General features: G+C 43.4%; 4 protein-coding genes across 12 annotated transcripts; 2 read left to right on the forward strand and 2 right to left on the reverse strand.

Annotated features, from left to right (window-relative positions):
- Nucleotides 1-28: 28 nt before the first annotated feature.
- neil3 (nei-like DNA glycosylase 3) lies at nucleotides 29-6071 on the reverse strand. 7 transcript variants are annotated; one of them, XM_081698881.1, is made up of 12 exons: nucleotides 5962-6068; nucleotides 5398-5453; nucleotides 4952-5090; nucleotides 4734-4828; nucleotides 4282-4416; nucleotides 3793-4036; nucleotides 3057-3131; nucleotides 2642-2808; nucleotides 2233-2402; nucleotides 1610-1982; nucleotides 1289-1448; nucleotides 29-342 (listed from the first exon to the last, which is right to left on the reverse strand). In XM_081698881.1, the coding sequence occupies exons 3-12, from the start codon at nucleotides 5039-5041 to the stop codon at nucleotides 139-141; spliced, it is 1713 nt and encodes a 570-aa protein (XP_081555007.1). In that variant the 5' UTR covers nucleotides 5042-5090; nucleotides 5398-5453; nucleotides 5962-6068; the 3' UTR covers nucleotides 29-138. The 7 variants fall into 7 exon arrangements, with proteins under 7 accessions (XP_081555007.1, XP_081555008.1, XP_026869985.3 ...); XM_081698882.1 differs by lacking the exon at nucleotides 5962-6068 and adding an exon at nucleotides 5685-5812; XM_027014184.3 differs by lacking the exon at nucleotides 4952-5090 and having other exon boundaries at nucleotides 3793-3944; nucleotides 5962-6071.
- On the forward strand, nucleotides 5720-9962 carry asb5a (ankyrin repeat and SOCS box containing 5a). 2 transcript variants are annotated; one of them, XM_027014187.3, is made up of 8 exons: nucleotides 6221-6552; nucleotides 6666-7220; nucleotides 7390-7469; nucleotides 8108-8215; nucleotides 8547-8700; nucleotides 8783-8917; nucleotides 9130-9321; nucleotides 9507-9962. In XM_027014187.3, exons 2-8 carry the CDS (start codon nucleotides 7151-7153, stop codon nucleotides 9632-9634), a joined length of 867 nt encoding a protein of 288 aa, XP_026869988.2. In that variant the 5' UTR covers nucleotides 6221-6552; nucleotides 6666-7150; the 3' UTR covers nucleotides 9635-9962. The 2 variants fall into 2 exon arrangements, with proteins under 2 accessions (XP_026869987.1, XP_026869988.2); XM_027014186.3 differs by lacking the exons at nucleotides 6221-6552; nucleotides 6666-7220 and adding an exon at nucleotides 5720-5912.
- A 29-nt stretch (nucleotides 9963-9991) lies between these two features.
- Nucleotides 9992-15979, forward strand: spata4 (spermatogenesis associated 4). Of its 2 annotated transcripts, none has more exons than XM_027014188.3 (6): nucleotides 9992-10238; nucleotides 11635-11764; nucleotides 11968-12086; nucleotides 12477-12697; nucleotides 14901-15005; nucleotides 15262-15979. In XM_027014188.3, exons 1-6 carry the CDS (start codon nucleotides 10138-10140, stop codon nucleotides 15345-15347), a joined length of 762 nt encoding a protein of 253 aa, XP_026869989.3. In that variant the 5' UTR covers nucleotides 9992-10137; the 3' UTR covers nucleotides 15348-15979. The 2 variants fall into 2 exon arrangements, with proteins under 2 accessions (XP_026869989.3, XP_026869990.3); XM_027014189.3 differs by having other exon boundaries at nucleotides 15568-15979.
- On the reverse strand, nucleotides 12704-14894 carry LOC145651685 (uncharacterized). Its single transcript, XM_081698886.1, has 3 exons — nucleotides 14467-14894; nucleotides 14257-14366; nucleotides 12704-14107 (listed from the first exon to the last, which is right to left on the reverse strand). Exons 1-3 carry the CDS (start codon nucleotides 14668-14670, stop codon nucleotides 13315-13317), a joined length of 1107 nt encoding a protein of 368 aa, XP_081555012.1. The 5' UTR covers nucleotides 14671-14894; the 3' UTR covers nucleotides 12704-13314.
- Nucleotides 15980-22326: the final 6347 nt, after the last annotated feature.

The following is a 22326-nucleotide window of genomic DNA, read 5'->3' on the forward strand; positions in this document are numbered from 1 at the left end:
TAATGAATATTTTCTTTACTTGATAATTAACAAAAATCAGGGAAGTACTTATCAATAATTTTCTTCTAAACATATTTAAAAGGTATTCAAGGAAAAATTATTCTCAAGGAATTGTGCAACATTCAAATCAGTTTTTTTTCATGTAAGCAGCTGATTGGTTGGACTCTGAAGGGGAGGGTTGTTGTTGGGGCCATTCCCCGCCCACTGGAAGAAGTCACACTGCTTGCCCCGTTTCAGGGGACACACGTAAAAGTTACGCCCATTATTTGGTCCCAGTTTCAGGACCGTTCTCATCAGGGTGTGCTTGCCATGGTGACACTTGGGGAAGTGCAGGTCTGCCCACTGGTACCACAGACAATAATATTGATTTTAAAAAAAGAGTTTTATTTATTGTTGTTATTTTTCTATTATAAGGGTGCCATCAAGCTTCTCTCATTGTTTTAAGCACAGACATTTCCCAGACATAGAGTAAGCCCTAAATTATTAAGTTGCCTCAGCTTTAAGAGTAACGCTTGCAAAACTGTAATCTGAGAAATACATCGTGGAATTTAGCCAAGGTGTGAAATTCTCAACAGCAGACAGTGGAAAAACTTGTGTGTCAACTCATCCATACTACTGTAACACTTGTTTCTGGTCTACCAAAGAACTTGCAGAAAGTAGAAAAAGACTGTGGCAAAAAAATGACATGCATGAGAATGTCTGTACTTGCCACTTGTCTTTCAGAGCTGGTTTTAAGGTACTCTTAACAACCTTTAAATGCCTGCATGGTCTCCCCTCTCCATAGCCAAGTGAGTGATTATTAGGCATGTTCCCCCAGCAGCTCTCTGACCTACTAACGGCACCATGCTGGTTATACCTGCCACTAAACTAAAGAGTGGAGAAGCTCCCTCTTCTAAAATAAGGCTCTAATCTCTGGAATTCCATTCCTAGTGACCTGAAGATCCTGACCTTGATGATGTGGACACATTTAAGAGGAGAGATTAGCCAATAATTAAACCATGACTATTTACATGACTTCTGCACTTAAATATTCTGCTCTTGTATTTTTTCTTGTTATGGTTTATCTTTATTTATGTCATACTATAAACCACATTGTAAACCCTGTTTTAAAAAGTGCTAAATAAATTGAACATTATTAATTTTATAGTTCTGGACTAAACGGCCATGCTAATGTTGAATCCTCACTGGAAATTCTTTTTAATCTAAGTTTAGGCATACTCGGGTCTTGGAATCTGGCAGCTATTGTATGAATAAGTGTACAGTGTTTTGTTTTGTTTTGTTTTTTTACCTTGAAGAAGTTACATTGGGTTCCTCTGGGCAGAGAGCAGGTGTAGAAATGTCTGCCCTGGTTCTCTCCAGCCTTAGCGACTACCCTCAGGAGGCTGGGTCGCCCATGGGCTGTGCAGCAGGGGGTTGTGGGTACTGTAGTGTGGCCCTGGATGCCATTCCTGGATTAAAGAAAGGTAAAGAGTAGCAGAGTATTCACACCTGAAACCACAACTCCACTTATATAACAGATACCAACCAACTCCCAACCTGTCACCCACAACACACTGGCAGGCATTCACAAAGCATCTTGGAGTAATGCTCTACATGTATTTCATCACACCTCGAAGAGTGCTGGATACTGTTTGGCACGATTCCTACACGAAAATCTCCAGGCTCGGTTTTTCTTCTCTTGCTGGGCTGGCTGGGAGACACAGGGGAGGCTCGTCTGGCGAGCTGAGACGTCGTGGGCTGCATCCCTGGCTGCATGCTGGCACCTCCCCCTGCCACTAGGGGGCTCCTCGGTCGGTTGCTGGCAGGACTAGGAGCTTCAGTTGGGCCGCGTTCACAGCTCAGGTCTGTCAGGACCAGGGTGGTATTTCCAAATGCTGCTCTGCAGTGGAGCCTCAGTTCCTGCTTGGGGCAGGAAAAGCTGTTGCTCGGGTAACGGATCAGGGCACTGGGGAAGGGCAAAACCCCTCTGGACCCTCCAGGACCTGCGTGGGAGAAGCAGGAGGGATGGGTATATTGGTTATGGCAGAATTTCACTCTTACACCCAGTCTACTTTAAATGTTAACCTGTAGTGTGTTTGTAGGTCCAACTGCAACAATACATAAAGCACCATAGCACCTTTGCTACTGAGGTGAAACGAAGTTTAAACTGAATTTGAAAAAAAAAAAAATCTGCTGCAAATGCATTTGAATGTCCAAACCTGAATTTGTAAATTAACTCCTTTTGAAACTCACTCTCAGGTCGAGGGGTCAGACAAGCCTCACAAGACCTGCTGATTGGTCGATTAATCAGAGTGCAAAGGTCACATGTCCACTCTTCTTCCTCCTTTGTGGCGATGTGTCCGCGGCCACCCACGTCCCTCTGATGTGCCCATCCCAGCATGGCGCTCTGACCCTGGAGTTTACTGTGAAAGTACATCCGTTTATTCTTAAGAGTGAACAACCTCCATCATGCCGCTTTTGTGGGTATATATTAATTTATTCAAAACATCTGTGTTCAAGTGGCTGGTAAAACTCCCACAAGAAGAAAACAATTTATATGCGGAACAATTCCTCCAGGAGAATGATGTACAATAAAAACAGGAGTATTTATCAAAAATATACGCAAGTATGTTGCTTGGGTTTCGGCTGAGGATAGTCTCACCTGATGTCAACTTCACCTGGATCTAAAGTCTGGCAGTGCTGGCAGAAGTACGTCATCCTGCTGTGATCACCTAGGCGACAGACGGTGACAGCTCCATCGCACTGTCCACAGACGGACCGTTTGTACACCTTACAGTGGCAGTACAGCGGGCAGCCTCTCTTCTTACACTGCCCAGATCACAAACACATTTAACATAACTACTAGTAAGAAGTGCTCAAAGTCACACGTCAGGTTCCAATGGGAGTGTCCTCCATTAATGCACGCTTAAAACAACTCATCAGCTCACTGGAAAGACCTGAAGGTGTTGGATATATAGTGTTGGAGTAGTAACACTAAACTCTGCAGTACTTCAGGAAAGCAGAAATGTATCATAACTCTGATCCGACTAGTTCCTGTAGAGGACAGGCAGGAGCACCTGATAAAATAGCAGTGAGAAATCCCTTGCCATCTTCACCAGATGCTGAACATGCTCTGCTCTCAGTTGATTCACCTTTGAAATGAAAGAAGAATTCACAGCATATATATATATATATATATATATATATATATATATATATATATATATATATATCTCATCGTGATTTATGGGAGAACACCGGCCAACTTGGGCAGTGCTACTCGACCCAGAGCTCACAGGTAACTGTCAACACGGGATGCTCTCTCCTGCCTCCTATCACATCTAATGCACACCATTAAGAATCCTGAACAACCCAAATATCTGGGACAGGTGTGCTGGGAGCTAAGGTAAAGTCAATGTTCAGACCAGCTGGCAGGCTCTGTGCACCGAGTGGAGAAGCACTGATCTAAGAGAGACCATTGCAGGGAAGGAAGACTCAATCACACTTCATCTTGTTAATGATGCATCGAACCATTTGTAGGTCAGACTTTGTCAGGAATACAATTGGATCCCAGGACTATTCCAGAATATAATATTTCTTTTCATGGGTTTTGGTTGTGTGTAAACATGGGAAAGCATGTAAAATAGTTGTAAAAGCATTTGTATTTTGTACTGCAGTTTATTGATGAACCACCGTTACCAGTTTTACAATGGAAGATGTTATTAAACTCATGTCCTTATTCCTAGTGTAACTAAGCACTGTCATTATGTGCTGTGCCATTCCATAACATCTACATTCCATGGCAACAGTCACCTTGACAGCAGGATGGAGACTGCTGTTGAGGAGTGCTTCATTTTTGATGATGTTCCCGACGCCGGGCAGAATAGCCTGGTCTAGCAGTACATCACACAACATGCGCCTGGTATCCCTACAGACTGCTTCCACAGCACGAGACTGGCTGAAAACTGGAGAACACACGTCCAAACCTGCCATGATCTGCACCTTCTCCTCACAGTCCTCTGACAGCCTGTATCTCTCAAACACACACACACACACACTAAAAAGTTAGAGTTTTTGCTAATGTTTAGTTCTCTCTGTTGAGGGTAAATCAGTCTATTACTTTCTGCTCATTTCTTATATTCATTAGATGAATTATCTGCTAATCTGTTGTGGGATGTTGTGCCTTGAGAGACCTTGCTTATTAAAGATGCGGTCTGCATTTCATGACTACTACATTCTAAGTCCCTAACTGCATCAGACCATAATTTCACAAAGACAGATGGTAACACGAGGAATTCCTACCGCATTTCCACAGTGGAGTCAAAGAAACAGATTGCATGCTTGGTGAGTCGAATCGACAGAGCGGGCGGTTTCTCCCCTGGATCATGCCTCTCCGCGGGATTTATACGAATGGACCCATTCATCCCAAAATGCAGTCTACAATCCGCCAACCCCCAAAAACAAGGAAACAAACCCACTATTAGTATACATTGCATTTTACAACACTACATTTTAAAACACTTACTAGCTGTCCATACACCTTAAGCAGCAGTAACTCTGCTAGTGAAATGACCCAATATAGCCAGAAACCATAACCGGATGATAATATGGTCTGTCAGGCATGGGTCAAGGACAGGGTAATGACCCCTAAAACCACGAGTGCTTTTGTGAATGATCTCTAAGCCACAGCTTTAAGGAGATGTTACCCTATGGGAGTGAAATGGGTGTGTTTAAATGGCAGTAGAAGGACTGGCCTTAAAGCCCTGCTACCAAAATACATGAACAGTTCCTTCCCGAGCGTCTGCACTCCCGTGTACTCGCTCCCAGTGAGGCACTGGAAATCCTGTCTCTGCAACAAAAACGTGAACATAAGGTGTCATGAAAAGCGCAGAATCTCGTCTATACTTTGTTTTCTACACGACACAAGCGACCCATTGCCTAATCCGACCCATCGCTCCCAGCACACACGTACGCTTCCACGTATCTCTAACACTTTCTGCCCCTTCGGAACTCTGGCGCGGATTTTTTCGCCATTCAAGGCGCAGCCCGGTCCTTCCACCATGGCGTTTGGTTTATCAGCGTCTCCTGAGACAGCTCAGGACACCGTGTAGCTGTCGGTGAATTAGCGGAAGCAGGTTAACTGCCGCAAACAGAAACCCGCCGGATGAATCGAATCGGCGCATGCGTGAAAAAGGCACTGAGTCTGTTTCCGCTTTCACAATTACGAAAATGAAAGGCTAATTCGAAAAGCATGTGATGAAGAATAGACACACTAATTTATTATTTGTTTTAAACTTGCTTATAGTGTATTTCCCTGCATAAATACAATTAAACTGCATTACCTGATTTAAAAAAATGAATTACTTACCATCGCCCAATCAAACAAATTGCCAACATTTAAATAGGTTAAATACATACTGATATTAGGAGAACACTCGCGAGCTCCAGGATGAGATGAGCTTCACTCAACACTTCTGCAAAGTAAAACAATGTGTGTTATAAAGAAACTATATACGTAAACACAGTGAGTCATATTTTCTTTTATTTTGCAACGGAAGCTAGTTGACTTAGGGGAGAGTGAAAAATATTCTCAACAATTGCGAGCTGAAAAATATGAAAGTACGCAAGGCGGCGCTGTTGCTTTGGCGTCACAGAGTACCCCCCCCCCCCCCCCCCCCACACACACACACACACCCACGTCATACCCCACAATATTCCCAGAGTGCCTCACTCCCCAACCATGTCGGTGACCACTGAGGGCTACAGGCCCTTCGCTGCCCAGCTGTCCAGTGTTTACTTCACGATCTTGGCGCTGTTCTGCTGCAAGTTGCTGATCCGGATCACCCTCAACCTCCTCACCCACTTCTACATCATCAAAGGCAACCGCAGGGAGGCCGCCCGGATCTGCGCCGAGTTCTACGGCCAAGACCATGGTAAGCAGGGTCGCTGAGGTCACTCCGCGACCACCGCCATGTGTCTTACCTTACTGAATGGCATCCTGCCCTGAGTTGCCTGTATGCCCTGGGTCATATATCGTCTCGCCAAGATTACATGACCCTGTTCCCACACATATGCTGGAGCAGGCGAGTTTAAACCTAAACACTGATGGAACTGTCTGGACTGCTGCTCTGATGCTTATAGGATGATATTAATAGAATTCAGGCCATGTCATCCGATCCACCCCACATACTTACCACGCACAACAAACCTGCTCACCCGTAGACCGATAGTCAAACACGCACAGCCTCGCTGTGCTGGCAACCCCAGGATGGGGCAACAGCCCTCTGGTTACAGCCACAGAGAAGGGTTCTGAGGTAAACAGACGGAGGGAGACGCTCCACGGAGGACAGCTTCTGTGAGCCCGAGATCAGGGAGAGAGTTTTCCCCCGGGACGGATGAAGCCTGCCTCGTACCTGTCAGTTTAAGTAGAGCAGCACAGACACAAAGACCAGAGAGAAGCACCTCTTCCTCTTCGTTTTATATCCCAAGGGAACGTTGTAAAGAGAAAACATTCAGAAGAGACACACTTCTCTTTCAACGTGGAAGTCTATATAAGTTGGTTAACTAGCCAAGGTTGGTGTAATGATGTAATGCTTAGCCTGGCAGCTGTGGCATTCTGAGGAAATGGAGGGCATTTTCTTATATGAGTAATATGTAAAATCTAATAAGGGCATGTTTGCTTTCAGATACCCCTTTATTGCCCGAGGCCTTTGTGCTGGACAGTTTTGGAGATGACGTGCTATGTGGGGCTGGCATAGCTGTGCTCACAGCAGCTAGAGTTCACACCGAAGACGCAACTAGTTTTGTCTTAGGATCGAACAGAGCTGTTTCTGTACAAGCTGAAATACTAAGAACTTGCTGGTGTCACAGGGCAGTGCTTCAGTGGATAAGAGGAGTTCACTGAGGGTTAGGGAGGGAGTAATTCTTAGACAGATAGTAGGTTAGACTGACAGTGATCGATAGTCAGGCAGTAAGTGTTAGACTGATAGTTAACGTTAGACTAGCAAATTGACTGACAGGCAGTGAGTGTTAGGCAAGGATTGTTAGATTGGCAGTGATTGATAGACAGGTAGTGAGTGTTAGTCAGGCAGCGATAGACAGGCAACGAGTGTAGATAGTGAGTGTTAGACTGAAGCTCTCTGTGCTACAGTACAGATTTCTGTTGTGAGAGATGAAGGCAGGACAAAATGATGATGATGACGTTTGGAATGCATCCGCGGTTATTCTGGACATTGACTCAGGTGTGTATCAGGTGTCCTCACAGGTGCTGGGATGTTTCAGGCTGCAGCGCAGTGACACGCAGCCGTAGCTGTGATTTGACTACCATCGCTCTAATTTCCCCAAGCTTTACGTCCCTCCAGTACGGTGTAGCACATTAGTTAAGCTCGGGCTGGGTCCTGTTGTTTGCAGGGTCATGGGCTGACCGCTCCCCTCTGCATGATGCTGCCAGCCATGGAAGACTTCTCGCCTTGAAGACCCTCATTGCACAGGTGAGTGACACCTCCCTGAAAAGCCTCATCGCACAGGTGAGTGACTCCTCTCTGAAGAGCCTCATCGCCCAGCTGAAGGTCACCTCCCTGGGACTCTCTGTGCAGCATCGGTCCTGTATCGCCAGGCCTCCATCACGCCCAAAGGTAGCAAAGGTCTTTTTTTCTTCTTTTGATCCCAGTGTCACGATGCTAATCAAATGTCAAGGGGAAGAAGAATGTCCAAGCATGTGAGGCATTGGGAATAAATAAATGAATGGATATAGGAATACAAAGATAGTAGACATGCTAGTAGACTTGGTGAGATTGTAGGGGGTGTGCACAAAAGTGAAATGCTATTTATGGTTTTATGGTTTTTAGGATGCTAATTATGGTTTTTATGATGCTACAATTAATGGTTTCTAGAATCAGGTAAAACTCCCCATCTAAATTCCCCACAATGAGATACTCCGCCAGTACCAGTGTGAAAATGCAAATGTTACTTTCGATAGTCCTGTGCAAAAAAAACCAATACAATGCAATACAATACAATACAATATTGTATTTCAGAGTATACGGCACTGTATAATTCTAAAAGCGCACTGCTGCCTCCATGTGGACATGTAGAGCACAGCTCTGTTTCTTTTGCTTTTTTGTCACAGGGCCACAGTGTGAACGTGCTGACTGTAGACCACGTGAGCCCTCTGCATGAAGCCTGCATAGGGAGTCATGTGGCCTGTGCACGAGCCCTCATTGATGCAGGAGCCAACGTTAGTTACTGCATTCACTGATGGCTAACCGTTTCCTCTGCGAGGACTTGGTTAACAGTCACCCAGCATTACACAAGTCCAATGCTACACAACCTTCCGGACCATAATTCATTGCCGTGACATGCATTGTAATAAATAATGTTCAATAGTATCATTTTGCTAATCATAAATTGCATTAACTTCTGAATAATTAAAAAACAATGTAGATGGTTAATGATTAAGTATTGCTTATTTTTTGCTGTTCATGCTTTTATGCTGTTCATGCTTACTCTTTATTCTGAGTGTCTGTGTGTGTGCGCGCGTGTGTGTGCGCGCGTGTGTGTGTGTTCAGGTAAATGTGACCACCATCGATGGTGTGAGCCCTCTGTTTAACGCATGTTCGGCAGGCAGTGTGCTGTGTCTGGAGCTCTTGTTGGAGAGTGGGGCCAGGCCCCAGGTCCTGGCACCATGCCAGCCCTCTCCCATCCATGAAGCTTCCAGCAGAGGTACAGCTAGCCCGGAGTGGGCACAAAGTTCTGCCTGGCTGATTGATGGAGAAGGACTCCCATGACTGTGACTGCCCGACAGGTCACAGCCAGTGTGTGGAGGTGCTGATTGCGTGGGGAATAGACGTGGATTATGAGACTCGGAACATGGGCACACCCCTCTACACATCCTGCCTCTGCCGGGAGTTTGTCTGTGCACGTAAACTTCTGGATGGAGGTGATACCCCACCCCCCACACACATGCACAAGCATGCACACACACACACACACACACACACACACACATGCATTGCAGATTAACGACCGCATGCAAAATACAGAACATATTCTCTGTATTCCATGTACAGATAAGTCAAAGGTTTTTCAGCAGCACTTGTCAAACAAAACAAACTACTACATTATTTAAGTACCCCCTCCCATCCTACCTAGGTGCAAATGTTCAGAGGGGCAGGCTGATGGAGAGCCCTCTCCACGCGGCAGCACGGAAAGACTGCTTGAGTATTGTTAAGTTGCTTCTGGAGTTTGGAGCTGACGTTAACACACGGAACCTGAGCTTTAAGAGGCCAGTGGAAGTGGCACCACCAGGGGGTGTCACTGAGCGCTTCTTACTCATCTATGAGGGTGAGACACATGTTGAATTGTATGTTTTCTAAAATCAGATTATCCAATTCACATAAACAGATGATGTGCCATGTGTGTATATGACTATACTAAACACTTGCACTTGGTGTGTTGGAATTTGCAATATATACTATAAACCACTTACTGAATTGATCACCTTTTTTTCTGTCCATTTTGTGTTTAAGCCACACCCCGTTCCTTGAGTCATTTGTGTCGTCAGCGAATCAGGGGGTGCCTGGGCCCAAGCAGACTTCATCTCGTTCCACATCTGCCTCTCCCTAAACCACTGAAAATCTTCCTGCAGTATAGATAACAATTACTCTTTTACAAATTCCCATCAGATCAGCAATCCATGGAAATAATATTCTTAACATATACAGTCAGTATTAAAAGGCCAATGTACATTTAACTATTGTTTTTTTTTAACATTATAAAATTATAATGATACAAATTTCATTATTTATATCAGTGTAATGATATGATAATGAAAGTGACACAATGATACAATAAGAAAATGAAAAATAATTGCAGTTACAATACAGGCTTTTTTAATAATTGGTTTAAAGCTGTATTTTCTATTTCTTAACAAAAATGTTGTGTTCACTAAATAAATAAATGAATAAATACAGTTAATAAATACAGTTAATAAGACAAATGATTGCCTCATTGTCTACCGACAGGTGGCCACAACACCTGAGGGCCTGGTGTCCATGGAACCGTAAACAATGACAAAAGAAAGGTTTCGATAAGAAGTGTCCGATTACATAACCACCCGAGCTGTGTACTGTATTTACTCGCTAGTGCGGTCATTCAGATATGTCTTATTCTCAGCCTCCAAAAAGGACTGCACTGCCCCGAGAAATGTTAAAGTGGCTACAAAGTCTCCATCTGTCGTTTTCTCCGAAGAATGTGCGCAGGTAAGTCCAAGTACACCGGCCAGGTTGGGTTAGTGATTTAACGATATCTTCGGTAGATAGCCACACTGGTCGACTAATGAAGCCTAATCCGGACGGGATTAGATTTACATGGGGACGTGGAGTACAGACACAAGGCATACATGACTGAGATGGGAGTGGATGCGCCATTTACGCACTGCCGTCGCCTCCAAAAATAGAGGATGGTATCCACTCTCACTATAGTAGTAATGGCATTTTAGTGTAAAAATGAGCAAGATAACGACATGGTCATGACACGTATGTAGGCTGCAGGCTGCGCTGCTCCGTGCTTTAACTAAAGCCACAAGCGTCTGGATGTGAGGGGGACTAGAGATGAACGAGCCGGGATATCGGTTCACGACTAAACGAAGTGCCGAACAGAGCGCCCCCACACTCGAGAAAAAAACTCATTTTTCCAACAGAATATGGCGGATGATTAACACACATGTCGTTTAGCACGGGAGTAATAATAACATAAGGTTATTTTTATGGCTCGTCATACAGAATGTAAAAAGCGCGGGATTTTTACTGACGCGGGGGCGCGCATTCTGACAGGACTAAAATGATAGAAACGCCGGTAATAATTATATTACCCCACCTTCCCATGTAATCATTATATTACCCCACCTTCCCATAGAATAATTATATTATCCCACCTTCCCATGTAATCATTATATTACCCCACCTTCCCATATAATAATTATATTATCCCACCTTCCCATGTAATCATTATATTACCCCACCTTCCCATGTAATCATTATATTACTCCACCTTCCTATGTAATTATATTACCCCACCTTTCCATGTAATCATTATATTACCCCACCTTCCCATATAATAATTATGTTAGCCCAGCTTCCCATGTTATCATTATATTACCCCACCTTCCTATGCAATAATTATATTACCCCACCTTCTCATGTAATTATTATATTACTCCACCTTCCCATGTAATCATTATATTAACTTACCTTTTCATGTAATCATTATATTACCCCACCTTCCCATGTAAAACTGAATAGGGCTTTAGTTAGCAGGTTTGTTAGTAGCTTGGCTAATTCCCCAGCTGTACATCCACTAGACACCCAGGTTTATTTATAAAATGAAAATCTCCAAGGCAAACCAGTATTCAAAAATCTTCTTAATGCCATTACATTATGCCAGTTGGGATAGCTAACCTAGCTAACTAAAATATCCTATCCTTGGTTTGCAGTTTTCAGGGGTAATTAAGTCATTTTGCTGCTACATTTTGAGTACCAGTATGAGTCAGTGAGTCAAGAAATTGGTTTTGCAATTTCTGTATTTATATTCGAATAAACAGACAGACGAAATATTTCTCCTCAAAGGTGAATTTCAGTCTGTGCTACTTTATTGTAGAGACTTCTCTAATGGATACCTCATAGCAGAGATCTTTTCCTGGTACTATCCTGAGGCGTTCTCCATGCATTCCTATGACAACGGCACATCACTGGTCGCCAAGCAGAACAACTGGGCGCAGACAGAGAGAGTTAGTAGTCCCCTCATTTTAGCTGCCTCACAACTTAAACATGACAATGTATAACAATTTCTTCCAAGTTTTATTTACAATTGTTGAATGTAAATAAAGTGCTACTATTTTCACCAATCATCAGTGAATGAAAAGGTAACATCCAGGCAAGAATGATGTGCTATAGTCGTCATTTATGGGTTGTTTTCCTCCATTAACAAAAGGTCCTGGTGAAGCAGCATGTGAGTCTTAGGAAGGAGGCCATTGAAGGCACCATCCACTGCAAACCTGGAGCAGCAGAGTCCCTGCTACAGGAGATATACACCCTACTGACCAACAGGAGGCCAGCACACACACACACACACACACACACACACACACACACACACACACACACACACACACACACACACACACACACACACACACACACACATTTATCAAAGTTTTACATAAGATTGAAAGATAACCCTGAAGCTGTCATTTTACACTTTGGCAGTTTTTTGTTTTTTTTATTATTTATCTTCTGCTTTTCTATAAAATCATATCATTTTAGCTTCCCTTATACCACTGTAACATATTTTGCTGCTAAAACACCCTGTATCCACCCTGCCATTGGTGATGCTTAATTTCTTTTTATGCACATTTGTGAAATGATCTAATGCAAAAGTTTTATGAGCTTTTCTCATTAATTCCTGACTTGTCTAACCTCACCCTCTCCTTCTCCCTGCAGTATCAAAACTGTCCAGGAGGTGGCGCCAGACTTCACAGATCAGCGCTATCAGGAGCAGTTGCCAATGGTGGCTCGTGCGACAGCCTCCAGAGCCATCAAGAACAATCTGTGTCTGAGTGAAGAAATGGCTGAACCCAACATAACCACCAACCAGCAAAAAATCCAGGCCATCATACAGCGCCACATACGGCACAGGAGGGAGGAGAGGATGCAGGACCCCAGTACGAGCAGGCAGAGTTGCACTCTACACCCTGCACACGGACCTCCACGCCCTGCACACACACCTCTACACCCTGCACACGCACCTCCACGCCCTGCACACACACCTCTACACCCTGCACACGCACCTCCACGCCCTGCAGACGCAACTCCACATCCTGCACACACACCTCCACACCATGCACGTGCAACTCCACGCCCTGCACACAAACCTCTGCATCCTGCAGACGCACTTCAATGCCCTGCACAAACACCTCACACCCTGTACACTCATCTCCATGCCCTGCACACCTTCATCTCCACACCCTCTACACACATCTTCACATTTACATTTACGGCATTTAGCAGACGCTCTTATCCAGAGCGACTTACAAAAGTGCTTTGTCATTTACTCATAGAATATATCCAAGTACAGTATAATAGGTTAGAATTAAACATACCAATGAACTAGAATACTGTAGAATACAGGGATGAATGCTGATACCTAGAAGTGCAAAATACATAAGGTCTATCTTAAACAATGATAAATGCTATAAACAATAAGTGCTAGAGTTTGTTAAAAAGCATAAATAATGCCCTACAATAAGTACTAAATTAGTCAGTCAATAAGGAAGCAATGTCAGTTGTCCTTTAAATATTCTGCAAATAGATGTGTCTTTAGTCTGCATTTGAAGACTGTAAGGGACTCTGCTGTCTGGACAGCAAGCGGGAGTTCATTCCACCATCTTGGAGTCAGGACAGAAAATAGTCTTGATGCTTGTCGTCCATGAGACCTGAAGCAAGGTATTTCAAACCAAGCCGTACTTGAGGTTCGAAGTACTCGAGGTACAGATCGGGCTTTGACCACTGACCTCATGTATGAAGGGGCTGGTCCATCTTTGGCTTTGTAGGCAAGTATCAAGTTTTTAAATCTGATGCGTGCAGCTACAGGGAGCCAATGAACGGAGCGCAGCAGTGGAGTAACATGTGTGAACTTCGGAAGATTGAAGACCAGTCGTGCTGCTGCATTCTGGACGAGTTGTAGAGGTTTGATGGCTCTTAGAGGAAGACCAACAAGTAGCGAGTTGCAGTAGTCTAGCTTTGAGATCACAAGAGACTGCACAAGCACCTGGGTAGCTTCCTGTGAAAGAAAGGGTTGAATCCTTCGTATGTTACAAAGGAGGAATCTGCAAGACCGGGTTAGATTAGAAACATGAGTTGGGAACGACAACTGGTTGTCCAAAGTTACGCCCAGGCTACGGGCAGCTTCGGATGGTGATACCAGGGAGTTCTCAAAGGAAACAGTAAGGTCGTGGTAAGGGTTGGGAGTACCTGGTATGAACAGAAGCTCAGTTTTACTGAGGTTGAGCGTCAAGTGGTGGGCTGTCATCCATGACACGATGTCAGTCGAGCATGCCGAGATGTCTGGAGACCTGCGTGTCAGAGGGTGGAAAAGAAAGCAATAATTGAGTGTCATCGGCATAGCAGTGGTAGGAGAAACCATGAGAACATATTACGTCACCAAGAGAACGAGTATACAAAGAGAAGAGAAGGGGGCCCAATACTGAGCCTTGTGGAACACCAGTGGAAAGTCTGCACAGTTTGGACGTGGATCCTCTCCATGTCACATGATAGGACCGTCCATCCAGATAGGACTGAAACCATCTCCAAGCAGAGCCAGTCACACCAAGCCTGGAAAGAACAGAGAGAAGAATGTTGTGGTTCACTGTGTCAAAAGCTGCTGAAAGGTCTAAAATTTGGCAGCTTTAGCGGCATGAAGTTTCTCAGTCACCGCTACGAGGGCCGTTTCTGTAGAATGTGCCGGTTTGTAGCCAGAGTGATTGGGATCGTGCAGCTGGTTCCGGGTGAGAAAAAGAGACAACTGATTATAAACACATCTTGCACACGCTCGTCTCCACACCCTGCATCCCACCTCCACACCCTGATCGTGCATCATCGCCAAGTTTAGTTTGCGCACCCTCCCTTGCTGGTTCATGCCCTTCACGTTATTTCTGCTCACTGATCACTGCACCAGTATATACAGTCACAGAAAGAGAAAATGAAGACTGTCATCTATGAAGCAGAATGACTTACCAATCAAAAAGAACGAATAAAACAAATGTTTCGAAACTCTGATCTGAGATCAGTGTCCTAAGACCCCGTATGTCATAGCTGTGCCTTTCTGGAGGCTGCAGGGTAATGACGGTGCTTGATTTTTGGTTACAGAGCGCTTCAATGCGAGACTCACGCTGGGTGAACAGGCTGCCCGGCTGCCTCCTGTAGCCACCCGTGGAGACCCAGACCTGCCCACCAAGGCCAGCCACACTGCCAGTAAGCCGTTGGCCTGCTCCTGCTACCGCTTGGGTTGTGCCTTGCCGCCTCAGAATTTCCCTGAATAGGGTGCAGGGTTTTAGGAAGCTCGGCCGTGCTGGCTTGGTAGTGTCTGTGTCTAACACAGTGCAGCTATTTTTTTTTTTTTGTGTGTGTGTGTGTTGCTTTCATTGTGAAGATCTGGGAGTGAATTAGAGATGCAAGGAACAACCGTGACCTGTCACTAAATACCTCATCTGTGTTTCTGTAATTACAGACTCGTGTAATCCTGCTGGTCTGAGACTGGAACTATCTGCTTTGTTTTGTTTTGTTTTGTTTTTGTGTCTGTGTGTGTGTGTGTGAGTGAATGTGTGTGTGTGTGTGTGTCTAGTTAATCTTCTTGTTAATCTGTCACTTTCAATCTGGATCAGTTCCCCATTACCTTACTTGGTACCTGCATGAAGAAAATAACCATTTCTAAATGTATTCTAACAGTCTAGAGGTTGTAATGGAAATTATTTCATACTACTCATTCAATCGAACAGGCTGATCCTTGTTCACTGTGATGTGTGGGTCTGTCCAGGGTTGCTGGGAGCCAGGCACACGACACACACAGGCGAGATCAGGCACTGGCAGTCCTGAACAACATCTCAAAAAGGCACTGGACAGGAAAATGCACAAATCTGTGTTTCAAACACTTACATTTTTTTTTACAATCCATCCGATCTAGAGAAGGGTTATGAAAACTAATAAATGATGGACATTAAATGGGTATACTGCTTTAACATTATGGCCAGATTTATAGTAGGACCAAAGTATGTGTAATTTTTTTGAAACTCCATGGCACCAGTTTGTAGGTTGTTTTGCAATTGCCTACTCTAGCCTACATTAGCATTAATTAGCATCTTTGATGTATAAATGTACAACTGTATTTTGTTAATCATGTTCAATCAATTGTGTTTTATCCAACATGAATAAATATAATTGCTTCTTGAGTATGTATAGCTGTGTTGATTTCTTCCAGTAAACAACTGAAATTTGACCCGATACTAGTGGGTGTAGTGTGTTACAGGTGGAATGCTAACAAGACAAAACATGGCTTGTTGAAATATTAAAAATTGTAAAATACTGACCCATATGTTTCTAGAATCACTCTAACCTGAGTCTCACCACTAGAATTTCAAGAATTGGACATTTGTGCATCTTGGACATTTGTGCATAAGACATAGAAACTTAGACATGTCACTACTTGACAGATAGTCATAAGATAGTAGAGCATTACTGGTATGTGGAAATAAAATTAAAAATTTTAACCTGTGATTCAGATGTTAATTTTATGAAGAATGTGGGAAACCAAATTTATGTCTGGTAAACAGGCACTCTTCATGAGCAAATGGAAAGGCCTTTATTCTAACAGCTACAAGTTGAAGGGGTGTGATCTCACACCATGCCTTAGCATTTGTCCTGGTGCGTGCGTCCTGACGAGGGCGACGATGTATGTAGAAGGGAAATCTTGAGGAGGCTCTGTCTACCAGAGCTTATTCAGTGTCAAGGGATAGGCGAACAGTCTATGTAAAACGGCAAAGGAACCTTTAATAAACCACCTTGACCTCGATTTCTGCCAGTACATCTCTGTCTGTCCGTCCGTCCGTCTGTCTGTGCTCTTTTTACATGTTCCGAGAATAGACACACTGTCCTATTAACAATCTACTCTTCAGACAACAAGAATTCCTCTGGTGCTCACTTATCCCCCTAAAAATAAACCAGTGGCTGATATTATACTTCAGCACTTCTGAATCCTCCAGGACGATGCAGAGGCCGCGTCCCTTTTTAAGGGATCCACGCATGTACAGATGACACATAAATATCAAAGACACGCTTGGCAGGAGTGAGATAAATGACCACTCAGATAATGACCACAGCCACTAAAACAACTAGCATGAAACGATGAGCTGTCATCGCCCATTCGCCCTTGTGTCACAGCGGGAGTTGGCTACCGTATTACTTATAAGAGATGTAGCCAAAGTCACACTGGAGAAAAAAGACTTGCCGATCATTATATTGGACACCTTCAGGATACCAGAATTAAGGATTTGTCATTTCCACTGGCAAGGCATTCTAATGCTAATAGACACTGCATTAATGACATATCTGTGTGCTTTGCTATTTCTTGCTATGGCAGCAATGAATTTAGCAACCTCAAAAAGAAGTCGTCTATACTCGAAGTCATCTACCCCACAGGAGGAATGCTGGCTCCTCCTCCCTTGCACAGCTGAGGAAGGACCTGTCTGGAACACTCTGTTTATCTGGAAACTCTTTGTGCTTCAGTTCCATTTTGAGTATCTCTTCATCTCTGAGTCACTTGGAATCTTTTTCACATTTACAAATAAAAGGGAAAAGCACTATTAAGGTTATATAACCCCTATTTTTCCCATTAAAATCAATGTTTTTATTTATTTATTTTTCTTTTACTTGTAAAGCACTTCAGTGTATGAAATGTGTACTACAAACCTATAAATAAACTTTACTTAGCCTGACCAGGGCTGTGTTGCCTCAGTTTGAGCTGACGGTGCATTTACGATATGCATTTTTACTTCATTGTGTATTGGTCCTGTCTTGTATTGTTTGCATTTGTGAAGTGTCTGTTGTAGTTGTGTGTAGCACCATGGTCCTGGAAGAACTTTGTTTCGTTTTGCTGTGTACTTGTATATAGCTGAAATGACAATAAAGCCTTTTGACCTTGAACTTTGAACTTTCTTGGTAAGACTGACTGAATTGCATTTGTTCTGTTTATTGCAAGACGAGACTATTTATTGATTATCTACCGTTGAAGCAGAACGAGTTCATATTAGAAAGTAGAGGAACGTTTGTGTAGAGGAAATAGAAAGAAGGGTTTTTGCTGGTAAACATGTAAACGGTAAAACATGTAACAAATGCCATGAACTCAGTGAACACCAGTGTAAAATATACATTCCCCTGGAATAAGTAACTAAAGGTCCGGCATCCCTGGATAAGAAAGTGAGGCACAAGAGACAGGAAATCGTGGAGGAAAAAATACACAGATTGTACAAAAATAAGAGTTTCTATGTTATACGCAGCAGTGTAATAATTTTCACACCTGTCTGTGTTTTATATTTCAATATGATTATGCTTGTGCTGGTCTGTGCTTTATTGAACAGCATTTAAAATCCTACAGATACTCTGTGTATTTAGTAATATAATTACATTTGTTTTTCATTGATTTAGATTGTTGGGATCAGTGACTTTATAGTCCGCCTATAAAAAAGGTTTTAAAATTATTATGTTCTCTTGGTTCCCTGCTCATTCTCCTTCCTTGTTAATAACCATCTAAATAACACAATGGCAGCTGTATAGTAGTTTTGGCAGCTGTAACACTGCATCAACAGCCAGTACTGGCCAGACACAAAACATGCCAGCACACAGCACTTACTCAAGTTTATATTTGAGTTTATATTAGCTCAGTCCAGCCCTCCTTTTCTATCTTAGTACATTTCATTCCTTCCAAATGTCTCGAAGGTGGCACAGACCACAGCATAAAACACTTCAAAGAGAAAAGGATGAGCTGTGGACAGACCCGCTGTGAGTCCTGGAGAATACAGTCACTCAAAAAGGAGAGCTGCAGAATGGCAGGTGCGACTTAGTGGACGTTTGTCCGTGAAGTTTTCCTTCATGTCTCTTTGCGATGCTTGTTCACCAGTATCCTATACAAACAACTCTCCAGTCATCTTGCATTTTCCACACGGATGTGACTTCCAGTGGACCAAGAGTTACAAAATATAAACAATAGATGAAAAATGATTTGATAAGAAATGAGACATGAACAAACCCATGGACAAGGGTACCCTTTTCTCAAGCCTTATGATGCATACAACTTTTGCTTTCCAAAAGCAAAGGAAAACAACACCAGATCAGATTCAGAAGAGAAAGCTTTGGTCATTATGTTTGCGTTTGCTAGTGTCTGCCCAATAATTGATGTCATTCTCTTAAAAAACCTTGTAGTTAACTATTTGTATAATTTAGCAGTTGAAGAATTGGGAATGTTACTTAGCTAGCCAGGTAGCTAGCTGCTAATGACTGGAGCTAATGCGGTTATGACTTGTCCATTTTTGTGCTTACAGTGTGCTCTTTTTTAAATTTCCACCGCAACATTGAATACCAAGTAACAAGTCTTCTGCAACAACATTTGTAATTTGAAATACATTTTACATTTCATGGCATCGTAATGCACCACCCAGAAAACCATTGCCACAGCTGAGGTAGACTTGGTACTACCTGGTACTCAAGCAAGCAGTTATCTTACTGGATGCATCTGTATGGTACTGCTCTGTGCCACCACACCTTCTTCACCGGGTTTCAACTTGGTTCTAAGAACAACATGTATTTGTTGACATTACATTCAACTAAAACATGAGAACAAATGTGCATAAAACACACAAATGAGAATGATGCCTATCGAGACCGGACCGCAGACATGATAACCCAACTTCCATCCTTCTGTTTTCCTCTGTGGTCTTTTTGCAGCTGGGGAAAGCCCCGATTCCTTCCGCACTGCTCCTGTGCATCCACTGAGTGGGAGTTGCTCTGTGATAACTGTATCATCTGAGCACTAAGGGTGCGCTTCGAGTGGACATGCCTGATGGTGGACGTTCTTCCTCTTGTCTTCCTCAGGTTTCTCAGCAATCTGATGAAAAACACAAACATGCCAAGGAAAGATTCACTGGCAGATGGCGTTTGCTCCCATGACTGCTGTTGGCTTCATTACTTCACATTCATGTAGAGTGGCAGTGAACAATAAATAGGATTCTGTGGAGGGGACACTAGGGTGGAGACAGGAGGGGTGTATGGGGTGGACATGGTGTAGACATGGGTGGTGTATGTGGGGTAGATAAAGTGGACATTGTTGGTGTATATGGGGTGGACATGGTGTAGACATGGGTGGTGTATGTGGCGTAGATAAAGTGGACATTGTTGGTGTATATGGGGTGGGCATGATGTAGACATGGGTGGTGTATGCGGGGTAGATAAAGTGGACATTGTTGGTGTATATGGGGTGGGCATGATGTAGACATGGGTGGTGTATGTGGGGTAGATAAAGTGGACATTGTTGGTGTATATGGGGTGGACATGATGTAGACATGGGTAGTGTATGTGGGGTAGATAAAGTGGACATTGTTGGTGTATATGGGGTGGACATGGTGTAGACATGGGTGGTGTATGTGGGGTAGATAAAGTGGACATTGTTGGTGTATATGGGGTGGGCATGATGTAGACATGGGTGGTGTATGCAGGGTAGATAAAGTGGACATTGTTGGTGTATATGGGGTGGACATGGTGTAGACATGGGTGGTGTATGTGGGGTAGATAAAGTGGACATTGTTGGTGTATATGGGGTGGACATGGTGTAGACATGGGTGGTGTATGTGGGGTAGATAAAGTGGACATTGTTGGTGTATATGGGGTGGGCATGATGTAGACACGGGAGGCTTATGAGCTGTAAAATCTGGAGATGCAAATCTATTCACTCCTTTCTTTTCTATTCCCATTCCAACCCACAGACCATCCGTCCAGCAGCTTTACTCTACAGTTTAATAGAGAAATTTGGCTACTTTCAGTGTCTTGGGTAGGAAAAATCTGTGCAGTGTGTCCATCTTTACATGGCACAAACACAGACAACCTTGCTTGGAAACAGTTTCTAAATATATCCTAAAAACACAAATCATATGTGGACATAATTAACACATGTGAAGTATTTTACCATTAGCTGATAAAGCTGTTACTCGAATGCTGCATATGTACGTGTGTGTGACAACCAGGAAGACGAGGTGGGATGTGAATGTGTCAGTGCGCACATTTGATTTGAAGCTTTACCGAAAACTGGGTTACGCTCCATCGCCCTGTTGGACAGACAAATGAAGGTTAGGTAAACTCAGCAAAAGTTACTATCATGGCTCATGACAACTCAGAGACAATGACTCGTCCTGAGCAAAGGCAAGGCATATGTGTACCTGCAGACAAACACTACCCAACAAAATGGGTAATGGAGCATGAGGATTAAATGCGCTAACGAGAAGGAATTGAGATATAGGTGAACACAATAAGGCCGGAGACGAGTACAAAAACCACAAGAAAACCACATGGCGCTGCCACCATGGGAACTGTGGAGTGAAACTGTGACAATGAGTGTCTTGGGTTAGAGTTGTTTGTGAGATTATCAGACAATTGATCAATGCAATCAAATTAAATACTTTAACACCACTAAATATAATCATTCACTGCCAGAATTTTGGCATTGAAACTAGGCAACCAAAGTAATAAATAACAATTTGGTTGTGAGGCTAGACAGGATAGATGTTGTTATCTTACCTCATTTAAATAATTTACCTCATTTAAATAATTTACCTCATTTACATCAATTGTTTTTTTCCCCAGCGTGTGGCAACCACTAAGGACTGAATATTTTCCTCTGAGCACGTTTTATTGGCAACTGCCAAAATGTGAGAATTTGCCCAAATATTACAGTGTTTTGTGACACCTCCGTACCACTACTGAAATGGAACCCCCCCCCCCCAAAAAAAAATGCACACAAACCCCATCAAAGTGTGGTGTGGATTCAGCTCTGCAGGACTGTTTCACGATGTGTATTTCAACTCTTCAGTGATTAGGACTCTAACTCCACCCTACCTCCACCCAAACACCACTCCATCAGGTGCTGTCTGTGACGATTATTCAGGAGCCTAAAAACATCTTCAGGCACATGCCATCATGACTCTGCTTTTTCATGGCCTCTAGATAACTCGTCATGCAGAAGCAGCAAACTCATGGCTGTGGTGGAAACATCAAACATCAATAATTACACCATCCAAATGAGTTCTCCACGCAATAACATTATTGATGATCGTTGCTCCAGCACATTTACACAGAGTTTGTATAAAGAAGGAAGGATCAGGAACGATCTTTCACCCCTCACATGGCCTCTTCAGAACACTCCCATCTGGACACAGGCTATTGAACATCAGAGCCATGCCCTCTAGACTTATGAACAGTTTATTCTTGCTGTCAGTCAGTCTGATAAACAGATCCACCAAACATGTTCACATTGACATTCCACATTTAGTCTGAACTGTTGCCTCATTTATCTGTACCTCCTACTGCACCCAGTCACTTTACACCTGTGATTCAACTCCGCTCCTTTAATCTGCACACAGTGTCTCCTTCTCTGACAATGATTCATATGTGAATTAATTAATATTACAAGCCAATGCCAATGTGCAGTGCACAACACATGTAAAATAATCATCTGCCCGCCATCCTTTCAGTACAT

This window comes from Electrophorus electricus, chromosome 16 (genome assembly GCF_041902795.1).
Source record: "Electrophorus electricus isolate QZ-2024a chromosome 16, ASM4190279v1, whole genome shotgun sequence".
In the NCBI taxonomy this organism is placed as follows: Eukaryota; Metazoa; Chordata; class Actinopteri; order Gymnotiformes; family Gymnotidae; genus Electrophorus; species Electrophorus electricus.